The sequence below is a fragment of the Falco peregrinus genome, chromosome 9 (assembly GCF_023634155.1).
Source record: "Falco peregrinus isolate bFalPer1 chromosome 9, bFalPer1.pri, whole genome shotgun sequence".
NCBI classification, from domain to species: domain Eukaryota; kingdom Metazoa; phylum Chordata; class Aves; order Falconiformes; family Falconidae; genus Falco; species Falco peregrinus.
In genome coordinates, this window is record NC_073729.1 from 38,068,316 (window position 1) to 38,092,034 (window position 23,719).

The 23,719-nt window shown below is 57.7% G+C and overlaps 1 protein-coding gene across 2 annotated transcripts in view; it reads left to right on the top strand.

Annotated features, from left to right (window-relative positions):
* Positions 1-23,719, top strand: part of DLGAP4 (DLG associated protein 4) — a 157,200-nt gene that overhangs the window by 88,628 nt on the left and 44,853 nt on the right. Inside the window, exons 4-8 of one of the 2 annotated variants that reach the window (XM_055813525.1) lie at positions 4,372-5,414; positions 6,820-6,990; positions 12,215-12,432; positions 14,954-15,068; positions 18,775-19,021. In XM_055813525.1, coding sequence (XP_055669500.1) covers positions 4,464-5,414; positions 6,820-6,990; positions 12,215-12,432; positions 14,954-15,068; positions 18,775-19,021 — 1,702 coding nt within the window. In that variant the 5' untranslated portion in view covers positions 4,372-4,463. The remainder of the gene's footprint in view (positions 1-4,371; positions 5,415-6,819; positions 6,991-12,214; positions 12,433-14,953; positions 15,069-18,774; positions 19,022-23,719) is intronic. The other variant, XM_055813526.1, reaches the window with a different exon arrangement.

Here is a 23,719-nt window from a genome sequence, read left to right on the forward strand (position 1 = left end):
CAGATGTATTTTGCAGGAGGGGCTGCTGTAAGTGAATTCAGTGTGGCTGGCCTGAGCCTGCAAACAGGCAGCTCCAGTGCTGCTGCTGTAAACCGTGCCGGAGAGGAAACTGATGCCTGCTGGGGTTCAGAGGGGCTTGGGACACACAAAACTGCCATAAATTGGGTCAGGCCATCCGCTGCACCTCAGAGACCTCTGAGCATCAGCAAAGCCACTGGGAAGAGGAAGGATAACTCCCCAAAAAACACAGGCTGAGGGAAAGGAAGGAAATGGGGCAATGCAGCAAAACCAGCCCCTTCCCCTGGTCTCGGGGATGTGTCCTTTGCACACCCTGGCAGCCCCTGCTGTGACCATCTCCTAACCAGGGTCTCCTGCTGCCCATTCTGGGTGCCTTCCCTGTGGTGGGGGGCCATCTGCCTCATCGCCGTGGTGCCTGACTTGGGGCAGGGGGCACAGCAGGGACACGGGGCAGCTATCCTGGGAGACAGCCTTTGCCCGGTTTGTGAGCTGCAGGATCATGGATTTGGGAGATTTAATTTCAGGCTTCTTCATTCTTCCAAATTAAAAAGATGGTGGGGAAGAGGCTTGTTGGGTTTTTCCCTTCCCTGACCCCACATCTCAAGAAAGTGCCAAGGATTGCAGAGAGTAATTGAAATGTAATGAAAAGACAGTAATCCATCTTAAAGGGAAACCAGCTCACAGAGGATGCAGCAACCACAGCCTGGTGGGCACCAGGGGCTGGGGGAGTCCCGACTACCCCCCTAGCCCTGACCCACATGCCCAGCAGCAAGGCTGGCACCCCACACTGTGGCTGGCCATCATGTGAAGGGATGCCCAGGTCAAGCAGGACAGGCAGGAAGATCTGGACCTGTTGGCAGCCCTGCAAGAGCCCACAGAAGGAAAAGGGAGCGGTAAACCCTCTGCCATATAGAAGCAAGTGTCCACTCTTGGCAAGAGCACAACCAGCCTGGGAGAGAGGGAGCTCCCTGCCCTCCACTGCTGCCAGCCTTCCCATACCTTCTGCTCCTGCCCCACCAGCGCCCCCCCCCCCCCAAACTTCACTTTTCCTTCCTTCCCACTTGTCCCCACAGCCCCCTCAGTCACTCCTCCCTGCCCATCTGCTTCTTGAGCCATCCTGAGCCAGCCCAGCCCCCAGCCCCATTCTTCCCTTACAAGCCAGGCTTTGATTGCATTTCATTTATTTTCATTTCGTTTATTTAATTTCATTTCATTTCCCTATTTATTTTGAGTCCTAAGGCAGTTTTACTTTATTCTGAAGCCCGGTGAACACAAAAGCAGTGATGCTGATGTGCTTTATGGTGAAGCAGTCACAGGGCTGAAGTCTCTCAGGAGTGCCTGGGAGATTTCTGCTTCAAATATTGATTGCCCTTTGTAGGAAAAGACTTATTTACTATCAATACCCAGAGACATCCCATTATAATCAAATCAGCACTGTGTTGTCTCCCAGGGGACTGTCTGACTCCTGTAGCACGATGTGATGGGAGAAGCCCATCAGAGCCAGGCTGGCCGCAGGCAGCTGAGCCCGAGCGAAGGACCGTGCTGGGCATCCAGAGCTGGGGCACGGCAGAGAGGCCACAGTGGGCAGAGCTGAGCCTGGGCAGATCAGGTGCCATTCGCGCAGGCTTTGGGCTCCCTGCTGCCTGCAGGGCTTCCCCTCCAAGTCGGGCAGGGTTGAGCTTGCCCGTTTGTGGCTGTTTGGAGTTTAAAGGAGCAGATGGATGGCTCAATCTGGAGCCTGTCCTTCTACACCCATCCTTCTCTTCTGTCCAGAGGGTTTCCTTTGAGAACATCTCCTGGGGCTTTTTGTCACCCCTCTTCAACCACTGCGCTGATGCTGGCTTGCACAAAGCAGGAGCCAGACTGCCTAGACCATCCACGCATCTCTTCTGCGGCATCTCTCCAGCCAGCACCCACTGCTGCTCCTCCAGCTTATGTGGGTGCTGTCCCACGGGCAAGGGACTCCAGGAGGGCTGGTGCACCCAGCTGCTGAAGAGCACAACGGGAGAAGGATGGCACCCACAGGGACTGTGTGCAGCTGGACACCAGCCAAGGCTAAGGCTTGTGTTGGGTGTTCTGGCAAGAAGGGCGGGTTTGGACCGACGTTCCCCCAGCTCAGGCCAGGGTAACAGCCACCTCCTCATGCCCAAAATGCATGGGCACTGTCTGTACAGTGGAGACGCCCGAGGGCCAAATCGCCTGTCCCACACTGCCAAAACCCAGGCCAGTGGCAGGGCACCAGGCTGTAGGTGAAGGCGGATGGACCAGCTGCAGGGCCCGGGTCAGCAGCACGGCAAGGGGACCCTCCCCACGGGGCCCGCAGCTTCCCAGGGGGCAGGACCGAGCAAGCCTTGTGTGGGGCCACAGGGCGCCTGGGGGGACGAGAGCCGGGCAGGTTCACCCCGGCACTGTGGCGATGCACTCGGTGGGGCTCACCGCGGGGCGGCCGGCAGGGCAGGACCCCCTGCGCTCACCCACTCTCTGCCAGCCCCTGCTCCAGAAAGATCAGGTTTGCTGTGCCAGTCCACTGGGAGCTACAGAGTTAAACTGAGACTTTTTAAAACCCATCAAGCTATGGAATACATAGCACTTCTTTTTTTGTGTGCTTCCAAACAATTATTTAAAGCCCCAGCTGTTTTTCATTATTAATACATTTTTTCCCTGTGTGAGGAATGAAAACAAGCCTGTCAATTCCTATTGCCCTCAGCGACTGCTGACGCCGCTCCCCACGGGGCTGTGGTGCTAGCTGCTTTTGCTGACCAGGCTGCACAGTCCGACGGGCTCCTCAGGGACACCGGAGTGGAATCTGGCTAAACAGGGAGAACCCAGGAGCCCAGACTACCAGCTCTGCTTCTCACAGGAACACAGCATTGTCCTACTTGTTCTCCAGGAATAAGCAAATGATGGTTTTTTTTCTCAAAAACTCGTCAGTGGCTCTGAGGGCCCAGGCACTATTTCCCTTTCCAGGTGCGTGTTGGGGAACATTGGATCATCCCAGTGTTGGAAAATGGCTCTTCTGCACAGACCCCTGTCGTCCCAGCTCCCAGAGCAGCACCTTCGTCTTACCAAGGAGCAGCTGTTCAGCTGTGTGCACATGGTTTGGGGCCCTGGATTTTGAAAAAGTAGTCTAGGATCTCATGGTCTGGATTTTTACACCCATAGGATGCCTCAGTGTTTACGAGTTGCCTTTAAGCGACACTCAAACTAAAACAAAAAAGAAATAAGAAACTAAAAGGTAAAAGGAAGTAAGAATTAGTTTATGCACTATGTGATTTCAAACAGGTTTTAAGTATGGAAAATCAACTCATCGACCGACAACTCATCTATATGTTCATTGATTTTCTTTAAGCAGCCCCCTAAAGTTTGTCTTTTTCCCCTGTATAAGGCAGTGCAGATGCGGATGCCTCCAAGCCGAGCAGGACAGGGTAAGTGCCCCGGAGAAACCTCTGTGAGGAGCTCCCCTGCCCTGAGGGGATGCCTTGCCCAGCTGCCCCGCAGGAATGCCTGTCCCTGCTGGATGGGCCATGGGTGGCCAGCCCCAGTCCCTCGCTGCGGCAGAGGACCATAGCAAGGGGCAGATGGCCAGGCTCGAGGGTGACACAGCTCCCCCAGGAGCAATGCAGCAAGGCAGGAAAGATCGGCTGAGCAGCAAACAGCTTCTCAGGTCGGTCTCTGAGTGTTCAGAAACACCTCTGCTCTCATCATAGCTACTGAAACAATTTCCTCCAGGGTAAAACATGCCATAAGCCAGGGCACTCATTTGAGAGGGGACGTTTGACATCATATCACATTAGCGCAGCTGCAACACACAGAGCAGGGCTGCCAGCCCCCTTCCAAGATTCAGTAACCACAGAAACACAAAGCATAATGCAGAAGATGGGATGCTCGGCTCCAGACTTCCCTTGGCTCCGGCAAGGCCCATGTGCAGTGTTTGACAGCAGGTTTTTCTCCAGCCCCCTGAACAAATGGGACAGGAGCAGTGATTTGCTGGCAGTGCCCCTGCTAGCTTTTGTTACTGGCTAGGGAAGGAACTCTATTAAATAAACATGTGCAGAGACCAGAAAAATAGCAGCAGCATTGTTTAAGCAGCCTGTGCTTGAGCACTGAGACAGACAAGCACTTAAACTGCAGCTAGAAAGAATGAATCCTTCCCCTCCTCCTCTCCTGTACCCTGTTCTCTCCAGCCCCTGCTCTCATGCCCCTTCTCTTCCCATCCTGCTTCTCTCCTTCATCCTTCAGCCTTGGTGGCGTTTACTTGTAGAGCTGGGACAGCCCTCACAGGGACACCCTGGTGAGGAGTGGGCTGCCAAAGAGGTTCTTGGCAGGCTCTGAGCATCTGTCCTCTTCCTGCAGGTGCAGGGACATCTGCGGGGGAGCACGGTCAGTGCCTCTGCAAGGGCTCTGCTGCACCATCCCTGAGCAATGGTCTAGGAAACACTGGAACCATGAAGGGCTTGGGAGATAACAGAAGCCGCCACCTCTCCGATAACCTGGACTCCCCTCAAGACTCTCTTTATGCCCCCCAGGACAGGAACCCTTATCTCCTCAGCCCCACTGACTCCTTCACCATGGACCCCCGATTCCCAGCCCAGAATACCCTCCATGGCGACTGTCTCCTTCCACTCAACAACCAGATCTCCAACAGCAGCACTTTCCCCCGCATCCATTACAACTCCCACTTCGAGGTCCCAGATGACAACCCTTTTCCAAGCCATGCCCAAGCCACTAAAATCAACCGCCTGCCTGCAAACCTCCTCGACCAGTTTGAGAAGCAGCTGCCCATCCACAGAGACGGCTTTAGCACCCTCCAGTTTCAGAGAAGCGATGCAAAGCACCGGAGCGAGAGCCCTGGCCGCATCCGGCACCTTGTCCACTCTGTCCAGAAGCTGTTTGCCAAGTCGCAGTCTCTGGAGGGCCCCACCAAAGGCAACGTAAACGGCAAGAAGGGGGTGGATGACCCCAAGCAAAACCGGAGGAGCAAGAGCAAAGACCGCGCGAAGACCTCCGAGCCCAAGCGGAGGAGCAGATCTAACATATCAGGCTGGTGGAGCTCAGATGACAACTTAGACAGCGATACCTGCAGCTACCGCAACCCAATGGGCCTCATGACGCTGGGCCGGCAGCCGGACCACAGCCAGCCAAAGTATTTCATGCACGCTTACAATACCATCAGCGAACACATGCTGAAATCCTCCAAGAGCAATAACGACCTCAAGGTCACCCCTTGCACCAATATCCCCATCAACAATGACTCCAACTACATTAAGAGGGGCTCCTGGTCCACACTGACGCTCAGCCATGCCCGGGAAGTGTGCCAGAAGGCCTCTGCCACGATCGACAAAGCCTTGCTGAAATCCAAGTCCTGCCACCAAGACTTAGCCTACCACTACCTGCAGGTGGGTGCAGCCGGGGGTTATGCTGGCTCGGCACAGGGGGAGCGCAGGCAGGCAGGGGGTGCCCTTGCAGGAGGCTCCCCATTGCCTGGTGGACCCTATCAAACCGCTCCAGGTGGGTCAGCTGCAACCCCAAATCACATTGCCAGGAGAGCACTGGGGGGGGTAAATTCACCAAGGCCCCGGGGTCAAACCACCACACCTCCTGTGGGGACACCGATGCTGGTGGGGTCCAGCTCCCCCAGCTGCAGTGCTGTCCCAGGATCCCCCAGCCCCTGTGCTGGACCAGGGCAGCGTGGGGAGGAGTGATGTGCTCACACACACCGCAGAGCCGTGGCACTCTCTGCTGTGATCCTCATTTGGTGTGGGACCCCAGCACACCCCCACTGCCCACCCAGACCTTGCTGTGGTGGGCTAGACCCTTGGGCAGCCAGGCACGTAGCTGCCCACATGTAGCTGTTTCCACTCGGTGCCCAGGCAGCCGGGCATGCCGAGGGGCTGTGGCTCGCATCCCACCCAGACAACTCCCCAGCCTCCAGGTGAAGCACCGCTGCCATCTCACAGTCTGAAGGTCAACAGTAATAACTAATGCTTAACCCCTTATATCCATGCATCACAAGGATGTGCCGGCGTGCCCAGTGAGCCCTGCTCTGCAGAGCTTCCCCGGAGCCCTGGTAGGACCTGCAGCTCTGCAGGCATGGCTGCCTTCGCTGCTCACCCGCACACGGGGCAGGGCGGTGGGGCCAGGAGGGCAGTGTCAGCCGCCCCGCTTGCATGGCAGAAGCCTGCATGGCTGATGCTGGTTTGAAAACTGCCCCCCCCCCGGGCCATCACCGAGAGCGCCAGGTCACTGGGGCTGTTTCAAAAAGTGGCGCTTGAGGAACATAAATCTCGTTGTGCCCTAGAGAGAGGAATGAAGATAAATAAGCCAGGCCTGCATGGGGAAAGGAGGGGACTAGTCTATGTATGTAGATCTCCAGCATCCTTTTTAATGTAAAGGTGTCATGGGCTCCGTGGCTGTGACCAGCAGGCTTAGAAGCTTTAAAGAGCGATAAATCATCGAAGCACACTCTGCTTCCAATACCTTGCCAGCCACAGCTGCAAATCAAATTTCAGAGGGACTTACTGCATCAGGAATGTCATCAGAAAAAATGTTCCCGGCCTGCTTTTTTTTTTTCTTTGCCCCAGTCCTTCCAGTTAAGCATTAGGAGGTGAAAGAGCTGCAGACAAAACATGCGCCGGCACTGATCCCCCTCTGGGTGCGGCGGCAGAGCCCAGTGCAGGCAGCCCCGGGCACCGAATGCAGCCCTGGCAGCCCCTTGTCTTCTGGGGTTTGGCCACGCTGGGGGGACGAGACTGCCCTGCTCGTTATTCCCCGCGCATGTAATGAGCCTCCGTTTCTCGACAGCCTGACGGAGGGCTGTGGGCACAGCTGGGTGGCGTGAGCCCGGCCAGCAGCTGGGCAGCCCCACCACTCGGCTGGGAGGACACGGGTGCCACCCCGCTGCAGCCGAGCGAGCCCCCACGGAGGTGGGACCAGCCCCTCAGCCCTGGGCCGACCGACGCAGGCAGCGGCCAGGTAGGGATCTTGTTTTGAGGGGAAGCTTTTTACCCAGCTCCCTCCCTGCCCTGACCCTCCTGGGACCACCACACAGTGTCGGCAGCCTGGACCACCAGACTCAAGAGCACCAGCCTGGGCAGGGAGCAGCTGGCAGCCACCAGCGGCATGGCTGGAGGGGCACTGGGGGATGCCAGGGTGTGCAGCCCCTGTGGCCAGCAGCATCTTGCCACCAAAGCCAAGACACTGGGCAGCCAGTCCAGAAAACATGGATGATGCTCGGTGCCTCTGCAAGCTGACAGGTTATGGATGCTCGGGCTGACCTGGCCCCCAGCTGCCAATGTGAGTCGCCAAGGGCAGGGCACAGGGCTCAGGACCCTTGGAGTAGGATGGGGCGACTGTAGCCAGACGCCTCCCCAGCATGGGAAGGGGACTAAGTTGGCAATGGAGAGGTCACCTCTGGAGCCCAGTGTGTGGGAAATGTCCTTTTGCAAGGTCACGTGTCCCCTGCCACCTGCTCCCCCCTGGAGCAGGACAAGCCCACTCCCTGCTTGTACCATGGTGAGAGACCATGTGCATCTGCCTGCCCACAGAGCCCGGTGCTTGAGGGGCACGGAGGCCCTGCACAGGGCTGCTGCAAGGCAGATGTGCCTGGTGGGTCCCAGAGGTGGAGAAGTGCCCTTCTGGCATGAGGGAGGGCAGGGGGAGTGGGAGGAGGACAAACAGGACCCCCCAGCCTTCAGGCTGGTGTAAGCCCCCAAAACTATTCACCTCCTCTGCCCCATTTGCAGGCTCTGGGTAGTCCTGGGGCTCACTGGGGGCTGTCAGGGGTCCATGTGATTTTTCCAGACCCAGACATTGGAGCTGAGAGTGGGTGATCACCCAGTTTCAGGTCCAGCCCTGTCCCATCAGGGCAGGGGGTTTCTCAGGGGCACCCCAAGGTGACACAGCACTGTCCTTAGAGCAGAGTCCCCAGGAAGGGACGGTCCTCTGTTCTCCCCTCCCCATGGGCCCCATGTGCAGTGGGTGATGGAAGGGAAGAGACTGAGGGGTCAGGTTCCCAATGGCCAAGAAGCTCCTTGGAGTGAGGGGTGCCCCAGACAGGGGGTGAACAGGGGCAGGCAGGGCTGAGCAGCGTTTCTGCCCCTGGCACAGGCTTAGACCCATGTCCATGGATACCCATCGAAGGGACAGGCAGTGTTGGGGCTCCCAGGGGACAGAATCATACCGCAGGCACCATTAGCCTGATGCATCATCCAGATTAGCCGGCCCAGCCCCACTTTACAGTCAGACTGCACCAGAGCTTCATTAATCTTCACTATCCCCCAAAATAAATTTGCAATCAGGAGTGGGTGGCTAGTTCAGTGCTGGCCACTCCACAGATGCTGGCTGCCCTCATGCCAGCCCCACAATGCTCCCACGGGGCAAGGAAACACAGCCCAGGTCCTTCCCAGAGGGTGCCCTGCCAAAAGGATAGGTGGGGCAGCCGGAGCTCCAGCTTGCTTTCTTGCCAACGTGCCTGAGACCACACATAGCCCTCAGGACACCACGAGGGGTCCAGCCCTGGAGGGAGCACCAGTGTACCCGCATTGGGCTCAGTCTCTGCATTGGTGCCTGGCTGCATGGCACGTGCACCCTGCATCCCACGGGCGCCTCACCAGGCGCGTTCATGTGTGGTGCATGTCTGTGTGTGACAAGGCTGGGCTGCATGTCAGAGCTGGCACGTGTGTGAATGGAAACCCTGTTTGCTCTGTGAGTCTCTCTTCCCCCAGACCTCACCGAAACAATGGCAGCAGTGCAGCTCTCTCGCCCCTGCACTGGAGTTTTCCCCTTCCCTCCTCTCTCCCCCCATTAATGTTCTAGGTGACTGGGGAATGCCCCAGGCAGAGTTAAGATGGGGGAAACCTCTGTGTGCCCCTTTCTTTCCTTTTCCCTCCACGCTCAGCTCTGACATGGAGAGCAGAAGAGCCAGAAGGCACTGCTGCTTTGCCACACACAGTGTTGTGGCAGGATGGCATCAGTGGAGCCCAGCCACGTGGGGTGGGCACGTGCCTGAATCCCGCATGCCTGCACCACGGGCCACCACACAGACCAGGCAGAAAGGGGGGGTCACATCCTGAAGCTTAGCAGAGCATCTCTGCTGTCCGCTCCTCCCCTCCTGTGCAGCCGCTGGGCAGGGTGGATCCCCAAGCCCTCTGTGCCATCAGCTACCTATGAAGGCTCTCGACCTGGGCATCCTCCAAAACACCAACAGAACCACCGTGGGCAGAGCGAATCCTGCATCTGTGAGACCGGCATGAAGAGCAGCAAGGCTCCCATTGCCTGTGAGGAACCTCCTGAGTTTCTCTGTGCCAGCGCTAGGTGCAGCAGAAGGCAGACCCCATCTCCACTTTGTCCTTTCTGTAGTACATGTCTGTGTCCAGAGCCCAGGGTCTCAACTGCCAGAAAAGTCACTGCCATTGAGGTGCTGCACTGACCACCGTCAAGGTCTGTCCCTTGGCAACAGGAAGTGCTCGTGGCTCTTCAACCCCATCACAGAGCTTTGGAGACTGTGGGACAGGCTCCTCACATCCTCAGGTGCCTGCAGGGGCAGAGAAGCACCCTGCACGATCCTGAACAGCACCTCAAGTACCTGCGCTGCTTTCGAAGATCCTGAAGGGCACCTATTTGTCTTTTCAGGTGTAGCACTTCTGAAACACTTGTCCTGCACTCTGTCCCATAGGAGCAAGAGCTGACAGAGTCCCTGTGGACCCTGTGGGCAGAGGCAGGACATGCTCCGAAATGGGGCAGCAGATTCAAAGGGTGTCCTGCCAAGTATCTGCCTTCCCCTTGATGCTGCTAAACTGGAATGTGGAGCACCTTAAGAGCAGCTTTGCTTCTTGCTGCCTTTGCCAAGGTGCAAAGTAGAGGAGAGGCAAGGGAAAGGGGAAACAAAGCAGCTCAGTTAGGACCAGCAGGCTGTCACAATGCCACGGAGAAGCTGGTGGAGGCTGTCTGTAGGAAAGGGACAGGGTTGTACAGGGCAAGCCGTGCTGTGGGATGCTTGGTTCATGCTGCCATGGACAAGCTGCACCAGCAGAGACGTACTGAAAATGCTATCTTTGTGTTGCTTTGCTTAGAACTGAAAATGCCCAAGGCCAGGAGGCAGATGCACAAGCCCAGGCAGAGCTGAGCAACCCGCAGACCCAGCCCTCAAGCAGCAGCATCAGAGCAGCCGCAAGAGCCTGAGGTTTTAATGCCCACTCTGCCCTTGGGCTCACTGGGCTGAGCCCAGCACCTCTCACTGCCCCACAAAATACAGCATTTCCCACTTCACAGGGGATGGTCATGAAGTTCCCTGGCCCCTGCTTGGCATGCCTGGCTGCTGGCAAACTCTCACCTCCTTAGCCAGGGGCTGCAGACCCAGCCCCGCCTGGCCAGGTTTGTGTTTCACGTGTGAGCCTGGCTCCACGTCAGTCCCCACCTGGATCTCATGCACAGACAACACAATGCCCCTGGCTCTCTGTTCCGTGTCCCACAGTAATATGGGTCCTGGCTCACAGGCACACAGGGTGGCAGGAGCCCCACCACCAAAGCGGTCCCACAGGCTGTTTGGGTTTCTGCTCCACATAGCGCTGGGGTCACCCCCTGCCTTCTCCTGAACACACACAGCAGGCAGCAGGCTGGCAGGACATGGGCTGAACCCCCGGCTCCTTTGGGCAGAAGAAAGCCCTCAGCGCCAGCTAAGCTGTTGGCGTGGACTGAGCCTGCATCTGGCACGCCCCAGGCCCTCTCAGGAGAACAAGAAGCCAGTACCTGCAGATCTGAAGCTCATCTGAAGATGCTGCACCCCAGCAGCAGCAGACAGCACCCTCAGGCCAGCTCTGGCTCCCACAGAACATACCTGCTGTGAACAAGGAGGGGAATGGGAACCATGCAGCGCTTGACAGCTCTGGCTCATCACAGTCAGCTGCAGCACAGCCCTGCGCATCCCCAGAGCACTATATAAACACTGGCTGATTAATCCCACAGCTCCCTGGGGAGCTGGACATGTCCAAGATCTCATCTAGCAAAATCAGCATGGATATTCTGGGCAGCACAAGCTGTGCTCAGTGCAAGGCCCTTCACTGCTCCCCATGGCACTCCCCAGCCAGCCTGCATCCCACAGCAGCCCGGGGGACCTCGGGCTGTCCCAGGGTCTGCATGGATTGCACATCACTGCATTCCTCACATCTTCCCTTGCTTTTCCTTGCCCAAGTCTCCTCAGCTCAAGGGCAGGTCAAAGGCCAACTACAAACCTCATCAGACATGAAACCAGAGCTTGCTCCTGGCAACTCAGTTTGCCCCATCTTTCTCCTGGCCCATCACACACCGCATGTGGCTCTTGTCCCGATCAATCCTGGCCAGGAGACTGGCTCTGCTGCCGGCCAGGCACCCAGCTGTGCCTCTGGTCACCTACCCAAGCCCTTCATAGGGCAGCAGGCAGTGGTGTTGGTTAATTCGGGTGCTCAGTGCTTCAGGCCTCCAGCGGAAATATGAGCTCACCCGTCTCTAATGAGGGAACAAGTGACCATGTCTGCCTTAAATTAATTGCAAAGCTGTCACTTCAGTGAAGTTAGAAATGCTTTTCTTGCACAAGGTACGACTCACCTCTGTGCAGGGAGGCCAACACAAGGTCTGCATGCCCAAACTGCTCTAGAGGGACTTGTGAGGGCCTGGCTTGGCTTCAGAGATGAATTTCAGCCACTGAGAGTCCCATCCAGCTCAGAAACCTTAAAAGGTGTCGGACCTAGTGAAGATCTGAGCTCTGATGCACAGGTCCTCGTATACAACAGCTCTTGATCGCCTTGGCCTGAACAGTGTGTGCACTTTATATGAAATGAGCATGGGCTTTGCATCAAACAGCCGTGTGTCACTCCTATCCCAGTGCCCAGCACAAATCTGGTGAGACTCTTCCCTCCCCGTGCCTGGCATTGTGCAGCTTGTATCAACCGTGTAAGCATGGTCCAGCGTGAAGGTGGTCTGCAGTGGCGGTGGGGTGAATGGCTGTGGGTAGATGTGCTAAAACAGCAGCAATCAAACACAGGGCTGCCTGGCATGAACCGGTAAGGGAGGGTTGGAAAGGAATTGCATTGCCCATTCCCACTACACTCCAGCTGAGGGTCCAACAGTTGTCCTTGCCACTGATCCCCCCAAGTCCCCATGATCCTGCTGGTCCCAGAGGTGCCATCCCTCACATCTGCTCATGCTCCCCTTACTCTTGCAGGTGCCTCAGGGGGAGTGGAACAACACGCTCTCTCGGGACAAAGACAGTGAGATCCCGTGCCGGCGCATGCGGAGCGGGAGTTACATCAAAGCCATGGGGGATGATGATAGTGAAGACTCAGAAACCAGCCCCAAACCATCCCCGAAAACTGCAGCTCGGAGGCAGAGTTACCTCAAGGCCACCCAACAATCCCTGAGTGAGCAGAGCACCACACAAAGGTAATGCTGGAGCTCCTCTGGGAGCTCTGCACAGGTCCCCAGGGGCCACACCAGAAGCAGTCCTTGGGGTCTAGCCAGCAGCACCTACATGGAGAACCCATGTGGGGACCCAAGCCCTGAAGGGCTCCTGCACCCCAGCTCAGACAGCCCACAGGGTTAGCCCTGGTGTTAGGAGCCTGTTCCATGTCCCTGTCCCCTCAGTGATGGGGAGGGCACTCCTTTGATGGAGCTGTGTGGATTTCCCCTGTAAGCATCTGCTCCTCTGAGGGAGTGCAAAGATCCCAACCCCATGATGCTATTTAGACATGGAAGATGCTCAGCCAGCACGACTGAGGACGCTTGGCACACAGCCCACAGGCTACTGGGACTGTGTCATCTGCTTTGCCTCCACGGGTGTCCCAGGGACTGTGGGACTAGCCAGAAAGTGCCCCACTGGCACACTAGGCTGGGTAATAGCCTGAGGCCAGGAGAGATGAGCTAAGAGGTCTGGGACCAGGTATTGAGGGAGGAAGACCCAGAGTGGCCTGAGCCAGATGAACAGCAGAGCAAGGGGGGCACAGCAAAGGCTTGCTGGGTCAAGAGGCTGGTCCTTGCAGGATGGGGTCTGTGTGGACCGCCTGACTGAAACTGATGCTGTCGAGCATCCTCACCAGCTCCTCCGCTTGCCAGGATAAGTACCCAGGGGCTGTAACAGGCTGCCAGTGTTTCAGACACTGTGGCTTGGGAGGATGTGAGCAGCACAGGGGGGCAGGAGGAGTCAGGAGCCACTGTGGGTGACCGGCTGATGTTCAGCAGACAGAGCCAGGAGGAAGTAAGGGTGCAGCAGGAGGTGTGGAGACCCCTCAGGGTGGCTTCAGATTGCAGACCAGATGCTGCTTTCTGCTGAGAGATGGTGACAAAATTAACTGTGTGGAGCTCTGGAAATGCCTGCTCTGAGTCCATCCCCGTTCCCTGCCCTCACGTCCGCCTCAGGGGGAGCAGAGTTGGGTCCAGGGGTCTCTGATGCAAAACACTCAAGCCGAGTGACTGACGTTCCTCCTCGCTTGTGCTCGTTGTCCCTTCAGGTCACTCCAGCAGGGTCTGAGCTTACCTGGGCTGCGGGGGCCGGGCTGCAGCCCGCGGGCGGGCGGCTTTGGGGAAGGGGCTGACTCGGGGCAGGGTGTCTGAGCTGGCCGCCGGGGATGCAGCGGCGTGGGCGAGGGGCGAGGGCAGGGCTGGGCGTTGCTGCCAGCGCTGGGTCCCCAGCAGGAGGTTTGCTGGCGGGCAGGATCCTGCCTGGGAAGGAGGGTGCTGGGCAGCCCTCAGCGCTGCGCTCCAGTAGGGACTTCGCGTCCCGGCCGCCGGCCCCGGCAGCGCCCGCCCAGCCGCGCCGGAGCGAGGGCACGGCTGCCACCTGCCGACCGCCCCTCGGCCCCACCGCGGAGCTTGCTGGGTGCCGGGGCCTCTGGCGCTGCGGGGCCACCTCCCTGGGACCACCGCGGGGTCCCCGTGCCAGGCACAGCCCCGTGCCGGCCCCCGCCAAGGCCCCGCTCTCCCTGCCGCGGCTGTCCCTGGGCAGCGTCAGCCGTTCGGGGCGAGGGGCTGCAGGGACAGCGCCAGCCCCAGCCGGGGCGAGCGACAAGGGGGGCGACACGCCATCTGTCCCCGTGAGAGGGTCTCTGCCTGCCTTTCGGCTGGGTTCCCCACGGGCAGGCTGCGATGGCGGGGCAGGGCGCAGGCAGCCGTGTGGGCACAGGGAGGCTGGCGGTGACACCACCTGCGCCGGGACGCGCCCGAGTCGCACCACGGGTGTGCGGTGAGCTCACGGACAGAACCCTCTCAGACCGAGGGAAACAAGGCAATAAACAGGTAGCCTGGCGCTCGGGGCACCGCGTTGCCCTTGGCCACTCAGCGGTGGGTCCCCTGGGGTGTCTCCTCCATCACCCCTGGCAAAGAGGCTACTCCCTGCTCTCATCACACCTCAGGATGGAGACTCAGGAGGTGCCAGGGTCCTCCCTGGAGGTCCACAGGCCGCACAGGGCTCCTGCCCAGCTGGGACGCACCCTGCCCTCAGCTTCACAGTCCCCCAGGCTCCCTGTGCACCCCTGGCCCTGTCAGACATGGAGGAAACAGCACCATGGGCAACTCAGGAGGAAGCGTCCTCACAGCTCACCCAGGCTGGCATGGCTAACCATGTCCTCTAACTGGTCTGTGACAAGGACTCCTTCATGCAGGGTTTCATGGTGGAATAGAAGAACAGGGCAACCTCATCCTTCCCACATCCCTCCTTTTCCTCCCACATCCCTCCCATCCTTCCAGCAAGGTGAGACGGTGCTTCCCTCTTCTCCAGGAGCTGCAACAGGGGCTGAGCAGTGGGCTTGGTGCCCAGCATTGTCCCCGTGCTGCCATGTGTGCCTGTGCCTGGCAGAGGATGCTGCAGCCAGGGGTGGGCTGGCTCTCCTGGCAGGGTGGCAGCTCCAGCACAGCCCCCACTCTGCCCTCACCGTGGGGACACCCCTCACACCCTCTCTTCTGCTGGCAGGAGCCTGGACCGCCTGGACTCTGTCGAGATCCTCCTACCTCCGAAGTTCCCAACCTGGGAGGAAGAATACAACCAGATCTCTGACGGCGTCAACGAGTCCAGTTGCATCAGCCAGGTGAGATGCTGGGGTGCTGAGCCCGCTGCACCCACACAACCCCATGAGAAAAGGGCCGGCTGAGAGGAAAGAGGAATGTCTTCTTCCCACTTCAAAATAAGGCACTGGCTGCACTCTAGGAATTGTATACACTATTCTCTGGCAGCTTTAAAGTATCAAGGCCAGCTCCTTAATTATTACTCATATTAGACACCCCACCCCCCCCGTGCTCTCCTCCCAGCACTGCCAGTGCAGCTGAAGTCACTCTGCCATGGCCATGGATATGGCAGCCTGGAGCCTCCAGGATACAGTCAGGGCAAACTGGGTTTAACTCCCTGTCCCACGCTATGTTTCCCCTTGGGATTACTCTGGAGCAGCTCGGGGCTTGAGTGGCTCTAAGCCAGCTGCCAGGACATACCCATGCTGGGATAAGGCCCTTGCAGAGGTCCTGTGTGCTTATCTCAGCCCGAGGGGGCCTGTACTTAACGTATGCAGGTGCAGGTCCCCAGGGCAGCAATGGCTCCACAGGCTTTGCCCAGCCATTCTGCTATCACCCTGGCCTCTGTCATGTCCCGTCTCTTCACACGTGTCTGCATGGGAACACATGCACATGCATGCCCCTCCTGTGCTGCTCCGCTCTCTGCACAGCGGTCAAGGGCAGCAGCACAAGGCAGGGGTTAAAGCGGCAGAGTGGCAGTGCGTGCTGATGTTCCCCTCTAATCGTGTGGGGCTCTGAGCCCTCCTCTGTCCCAGCCCAGCCTCTCCAGCCCCATGGCTGGTTTCTTCTGCTGTTGTGGAGCAGCTGGAGCCCTTGGTGGAAGGCTCTGGGGAAGGGTGCGGGGCATTGCTTGTGGGCATACATGTTCCTTGTGGTCAGTCTCGTTCCTTGTACCTCGACAGCGATGTGCTGGGTGTCTCATTGCACAGAGAAGGGGTCAGGACTGTCGCATTCTTGTCCTTTGCATGTAAATCCATGCCTGAAGCCAGGTCTCTGCTTGATGACGATGGGTGGTCTGAGTCTGGGCTGTCTCCCTGTCTAAAGCTGCCATTTAGCAGCTGCGTGCAGCACCCCCATGAAGAGATCAGAAGGTTCTTGGAGCTGGAGTGTCTGAGCAGCCCACGACACACGCCAGGAGTTGCCCAGGCAAACACCCCAGAGCCAGACTGGTCCCACTGTGATGCTGGGGGCACGGCGACTGCCACAGTGCCTGCCCAAGCCTGGGGCTGCTGTCCTCACGTGCGTTCTGCCCGCTTTCCCCCAAATCAGAGTTCAGTTGCAGCTGAGCTGGGATTTGGAGGCCTTCCACAAACTGCCTATCTGTTGATCCAGGATGGAGCTGGTACAGCCACCAGTGTGTGCTGCTCTCATCCTCTGGCAGGTCTGACCTGCCCTTCCATCCAGTGCCAGAGTTCATTCCTCCTCTGCCCTCATTTTTGTGTGACCTCCAACACCTTCCTTGCTGGGCAAGACCCTAGTGTCCTCCCACACAGAAGCATCCCCAGCTCCGAAAGGCAAGTCCACTCCACTTGGTTTTGTCCAGCTGACCTCCACCTTGCAAACCTCTGGAATTCCAGGGTTCACTGGGTGCACACATCAGCGTCCACCTGTCACACCAAGGGGATCAGCAGCCAAAGAGAGCCAGCTGGGGACCCCCAACACTGTGTATTCACACTGTGAGCCGTGCCCTGTGCAGAGGGGCCAGGGCCAGTCCCCAGAGCCAAGCCTCTCCCCAGGGTGCATTTTGAACCTGGTTTCTTCCCAAGATGGGTCACCTTGGGCAGCTCGCCCAGGGCAGAGCTCATAGGGTGGATGTGTTCTGCAGATGGGGTGGAGAGGAGGAGAAGGCATTCCTCCCCACAGGCAGTGCAGTGTCTGTCAGGCCTCTGTCCTTATGCCTAGCGTGTGCCGTGGCTTTGCTATGGAGAGCAGGCAGCATCGCTTCCGTGTGGCTTCTTCCTGGTGTGCGGACAGAGGAGAGAGCAGCGAAGTGGCCAGCCCAGCCCCATCAGGGTGAAGGACAGTTTCCCCAAGGTGGAGCACTCAGCTTGCCCATCCACCCCGGCTCTCTCGGCAGAGACCCATCTGGCTCCTGGCCACCTGGCGAGGTGCTGGCCAACACTGAGGACTTCACAGAGGTGCTAACTGGGAGCCACACCAGCCCTTGTCCAGCAGCTGCAGGCAACCCATGTGTGCCAAGGGGTGTCCCAGCATTGTGTGTCCCAAGTGTGCCCTGTGTATATATATTGATATATGGTGCATATAACAGGCTGAACACACCAGCAGCTTCTCTCCGTCTGGGAGGTGTCCCGTGGAGCTTTGCCATGCCATGTTTGTGCCGCTGTCTGAGAGGCCTGTGCGGCATCTTGCTTGGCATCTTATGAGCTCTGAAGTTTGTAACGAACTGTCAGCAGCAGTGGCACTAGGGCACAGGCCATCTGCTCCCCTCGTCCTCGGTCCCTGTGCAATGGCTGTCTGTGTGAGGGGCTCCCCCATTCTTGGCCTTTAACCTTCTCCACCTCTTTCTTCCAGATCTTTGGACCCCCCTCACTTATCCCTCAGATATTTACCCATGGAGAGCAGGTACCGTCCCGCTGGCATTTCCCCTCTTCCTTCCTCATGGAGCTTTCTTGGGTCAGCCTGGACGCCCACGACAGGGTGCGAGGCGGGCTGTGGGGTCAGCCCATACCTGGGGCCAGCGGCAGGAGAAGAGGAGGAGGAGGAGAAAAAGGAGAAGGAGAAGGAGAAAGAAGAAGAGAAGGAAGCAGTGCTCCTGACCTGGGCACTGCAGGGCAGCTGGAGAGCTTGATTGCCCTGGCCCTGGAAGGGAGTTAGGGACTGTCAGTTTTAGGGGGAAAGCTGATGAACTTTCTGAGCTGAACCTTGTGGAGCTCACATGCCAGTGCTGGGCAGGAATACAGTCCCTGAGGCCAAAGAAAGGGCCAGGAGAGATGGAACTGGGCAACAGGGCCAATCTCAGCATCTCTCATCTGTATTTCAGAACAGTCTGCTTTGGGCTGGCTCTGGTTTAACACGGGTGAGCCTCTCCTGAGTTCAAGTTTTGCCAGCCACTGCTACTGGAGAGCAGGGCAGGGCTGAGGGCATGGGTGGGAGGGAGGTGGGGGAGCAGGAGAAGCAGGGAGCAAAGCTGCCCCTGCTTGGCTCACGCCTCACCAGTCCTCCGCCAGGGATGGGGCTAGGACTGGTTCCTGATGGGGCCACTGGGAACCAGTTCAGGCAGCCTGTCCCTGGTCAAGCGTGGCCCGCACCCCCCACCTTCGCTCTCTGTGCCACAGCCTGCTCTAGTGCCAGGCCACCTCCCCGCACGGAGGAGCACGCCTGCCCTAGCAGGGTCTCGCAGCTAAGGCTGGGGTCTACCACCAGTGCTGGTGGGGCAGGGGGACCTGTCACAGGCTGGACAGGGATTTTAGCCTCACATTCTCCCAGCCTCTCCATCAGAGACAGGGGGTGTTTCACAGGCACTGTGGCGGTAAGTCTCTCCTCCACAAGCAGGGACCCACTCGCATCCAAGGAAGGTCCCCTCTTTCCTCTCTCTCAGCAGAGAGCCCAAGCATCCTGCATCCCACCAGCACCAACCACTGCACCTCCCAGTCTCGTCTGCCGTAACGAGACCACGCAGCGTGGCAGCAGGGTGGCTGCAGGGAGAGGGGATGGGAAAGGGCTGCCTGCAGACAGGGGGTGACTGGCTCTGCCCATCTTCCCCTTCAGGTGCCGGAGACAGAGCTGGGGGAGCAGTATGAGGTGGTCTGCGACACTACCTACAGCGAGGCCGAGTCGGCCGCCGCGGAGGTGCTGGACCTGCCTCTGCCCAGCTACTTTCGCTCCCGGAGCCACAGCTACCTCCGAGCCATCCAGGCGGGATGCTCCCAGGAAGAGGACACGGGCTCCGTCCGGTCCATCTCACCCCCGCCGGCGGGCAGCCTCAGCGGCAGCAGGACCCTGCCCACCAACAGCAGTGAGTGCCAGCAGTGTGTGGCGGGGAGGCGGAGGGGAAAGTGCATCATTTTCTTCAAGGCAGCCTGTGTCCTTCTTGGCTCCTGGCCAGCCCCGGTGGTTCAAGCCGGGCACAAGGGGCTGAGAGGTCCCATCCTGGGAACAGTTTTGGGAACTGGTTAGTAAAGGTGATGCCTTGGTGCTCCTAGACGTGGTGGTACCTGGACATCATGCCAGGCAGACACCAGAGCTGGCAGGAGGAATCTGGCATCTCACCAGAGCTGTACAGTGCTGCCTGTGGCGTGGAGACAGACAGCAAGCCCTGTCACCCACAGGGATGCTGGGGTCAGGTCCAGCAGGGCAGGTTGCTCTTGCCATGAGCTCTGGCACCGAACCACAGAGCTGCGGGGGGTTCAGCCTCAGGCTTTCTGCCACAGGCAAAGCTGCCGGAGCGCAGGAGTGGACTGATGGTGGGACTACAGACACACTGTACCACATCCCAGCAGAGGGGGGAGTGGAAAGGGGAGCACTGGCAGCCCTCGTGCCCAGCTCCAGGCCTTCCCACCCAGAGACATGCCTGTACCCTCACATCTCTCCTGCAGTGGTCTGTGCTCCAGGGCCATCACAGTTAAAGCCCACAGGATGAGGCAGGGACTGGAAGAGATCTTCTGGGAGAGTCTGGCTGCTTGCTTAGCCCCAGCCGTCCTTCCTACTGCGCTCTCCACTCTGCTTCTGTCCCACACTCTTCCCACCCTGACTCACCCCACTCCCTGCAAGCCTGCCCCTGCTCCTTGCTGGCAGTACAGCTGATGCTGAGCTCAGCACTGCTGCAAAACCAGGCTAACACCAGAAAGAAACAGCAGATGTAGCACAGAAGGGGACTTTCAAAATAACTGGTTGTCACCTCTCTCTGATGTGACCCAGCAGAGATCTGCTGATTTCCAGAACATCCTCCAGCCCTTGGCATTGGCTGCTGGGGCTTGGGGAGGGAAACATTTTTGATGGAGGGGGTGGGGAACAGAGAGGAGCATCTGTGTTTGTGCATGTGTGTGATGGCGAAGGCAGGAGGCATATCTGGATGACAGTCACACCTTTAATCAGCACCCAGGCTCAGTTGCCCCTGCAAATGTGCATCACTGAGGCTTTAATTGGTTGGTGTTGTATGAGAAGGGCCTCCCAAGCAGCAAACTGGTACCTCTCAGCTTGATGTCATCAGTCTGGACCAACAGACAGAAGTGGGTGCACCATCATCTGCAGGTTTAATGGTCACTCATGGCTTCTGCTCCACGCAGGGCTCTGGGGTAAAACAGCTGGCAGCCTTCACCTGTTTCCTTCCCATGGATAATCTCTTTCACCAGCATCCATGCACCAGCCCAGATGAACTGTTCCCATCACATGCCCAGTCCCTGAGAGAGATTTGGTTTATTCTCCATAGGGACACATCCCAAATGGGGCACCAGCAGCAGCAAAGACGTGGCTGACACAGGCTTCTTATTTTTTGAGGATGGCATGGGGCTTGAATTGCAAAGCAAAGGGATTCAGCCACCAGCTGAGGGCATGAGGAGGTGCAGCAAGCTCCATTTCACGGAGGGCTGCCAGTCTGGGTCTGTGTGGGGAGCACAGCCGGGTTGAAGAACCTTGACAGCTGTCACACCTCTGACAAGCCAGTTCCTCCCACAAAGCCTGTGTCACTCGCACATTACAAGGCAATTAGCTCCCATTTGACAGCCAGCAACACAGATGATGAGCTGCCCTTGATCAACCTTAAACAAAGCTTTGTGCCTTTGCAAAGCTGGAGACTCAAAAGCCCCAGTGAAACATATTCATCTAATTGCCAGGCGTTCAGCCGACAGCCATGCTGGCTCCTGAGGATTACAAAGGGCTCCCCAGCCCCAGTTCCTTCTTATTAGAGGCAGCACTGGGAATTGCTTGCTTAATAGACTGCTTGCAATATAGAGCTGAATATTTGAAGTCCATGGGAAACAGGAAAGCAGACATGAGCAAAGCACAGCAAAAGGAGGTGAGAATTCCCAGTGCAGAGACCCCAGCCCAGTCTCCAGCCAGCACACCCGTGACAGCAGGGAAAGCTCACACCAAGCCAGTTTCTATGCAAGCTCTTCCCAGTCTTCCCTGTGCCATCTGGTAACGTCACCCTTACTTAGAGCATCCTGTACTGGGATTCAGCAGCCTGTTCCCAGAAAGCCCAGGTGCCCAGCTCCTTATCCTGTGCCCAGATCTCTTCCGGGAAGGCCAGGGCACCCAGCTCTGCCTCCTCCTCCAGGCCTGGGATGTCTCTGTTGATCTGTCTTACCAATAGTTAAGATATCCCTGAGAGTGTGAGCCCCGGGGAACAGCAACTCGCCAGTTCTTTCTGCTGACCCCGTGATGGCATCCCCGGCTGCAGACCCCCAGCCCGGCATGGGAACCCAGAGAAGAAATAGCTCAAGAAAGTCTAGCCCTTCAGGCCAGCCCAGCCTTGATCCAACCAGAGCCAGGCATGAGGCTCATCCTTGAAAGCCACCAGCACTCCCATAAAAACTGCCAGGGCTACTACACACACCCTGTGCCCATCCATATGCCAGAGCTTTGCCAAGCCCAGGCTGGATGTGAGAGCACTACCTAGGAGAGATACTCCCCAAAGTAGTGACAGTTGTGCCTCCAACCTCCTTTCTGTCTTCTTTTTGTATCGCTTTTTTCCCCCCTTTCATCACTAAATTAGAGAGATGGCTCCCAGGAGCATTGCTGTGCTGGGAACCCTGCCCTGCCCTGGGAGAAGGCAGATCCCAGCCCAGTCCCCCAGCACTGAAGCTCTTGCAGGGGGAGCAACGTTGTGTTTAGTGAAGGAAAGACAAAGTGCCTGCACACCTCCATGCAGTGCCACAGCACAAAGCAGCATTGTGCTGGCCAAATCCCCAAGGGTTGGTTCGCTGTGGGACAATTTTCCACAGCTTCTGGGAAAGTCACATATTGCTGGCTTGTGAGGGATAGGTACAGATAACCTTCCTGCTCCCTCTCCACCTCCTCCTCCTCCTCCTCCTCCTCCTCTGTGCATGGTGATTAGCTGGTGTCTGGGTAGGAAGGCAAGCTCTGCTCCTCTCTCAGCTGTCATGGCCTTTTCTTCTTTGTGGGGAAAAAGTAGCGGTGTGAAGGCAAAGCAAGAAACAAAGCAGGCCAGGAGACATTGTTCAGCCCACACATGAGAGGCCACAGCTGAGGAGTAAAGCACCACTGTGACCCCTTTGCTAATTGTATCAGCCAGAGTTGACCCCATACGGCCTTTGAGGAGAGAGACTGTTATCATTCCCTTCAGATTTTCTCCTTCTTTTTGACCTAGATTTCACATTCCAGAAATAGCTTTCTCTGACATACCAGCAGGAAAGGGATTAGAGAGAGAGAGAGAGAGAGAGAGAGAGGAGGGGGGGAAAGATTTCTGTTGCATGCTCCATTAGTGTTTGTAAGGAAAAAAAAAAGGTACATATCCACATTCCATGATCTATTCATATGTCTGTAGGACACACAGAAATTGATGACAACCGTTTCTCTCCACACTTACCTGTACATTTTGCACCTCTAATATTTTCCTTATTATGGAAACTCCACTGCCAAGCCCTGCGCCCAGACAGCGCTCCCTTTTCCCCAGGAAGCCTGTACCGTGGCCACAACCCCGCTCCGCTCTCCAGCTCCACCGCCAAAACCAAAATATCTCTGTCCTTCTGCCTCGGCAAAGCTGCGCTTGGTACTCTTTGCTGCCAGGTTTCAGCTCCACTGCAGGCAGCACCCAGCGCAGCAAGCTCTCTTTCTGCTGCCTGCTGTGCACACGTGTGTCACTGCCACCCAGGAACGGCTGCAATGGGTTTGAGCCCCATGGAAATGCCACTTGCCCAGATCCCTGGGAAGGGGGGAGCTGAGCCCACACGTGATGCTGTGCTGATACAAACAGACACAGGGGTGGTGGAAGCAGTTGCCCACAGACTTAGTACTGGGAAGTGAGCACGGTTCCAAGGTCCTGGCCAAGCCTGCCTTCTCCCAGCAGGGACCATCTACAAAGGAGTAGAAAGGCAGGCAGCTGCCAGTGTTTTCCTTTGGTAATACAGACAGCCAAGTCCTTCTTGTTGTTTGCTTTTATCAGCCTTGATGGCAGGAAAGGGAATCAGTAGTGCCGTCCCTGTGGGAGAAAAGGAGAAACCGAAGCACCAAGGGGTACCTCAGCTTGCTCAGAGCCTCTGGGAGAGCAGCAGCAGGGAGCCCATGCATGGTCTAGTGCTCTGCCCATGAGGCCGTCCACGGTGGTTGGAGAGCAATGTGACAGGTAGGGCACTCACCTAAGGCCTCTTCTCAGGCTGAGGGGGCTACTAGCATCCCGGCATGCTGGCTCTGCTGCCTTCCAGGTCAGCACAGAGCTGCCCTTGCACCAGGCAGTCGCAGGTGCTGCTTGCGTCCCTGTTGCTGGTGATGATCAGCACCTCTGCACCTCCCTCTGTTGCCACGGGGCTTGTGCCATTGCTGGAGCAGCTCAGCAGTGACCGATGACAGTCTTAGCTAAAACACACATGTGCCAGGACAGCAGGACTGGGTGAGGTTTAGTAAGGCCATGCACCCAGGCCCGGGCATTTGCAGGATTTCAGACAGCATGGGCGAATGAGGATTTCTTTGTGCATGTTTCTCTTGTTCTGGGTTGCCTTTCCTCTCCTTCATGCTCCTCCATTCCTTTTTCCATCTA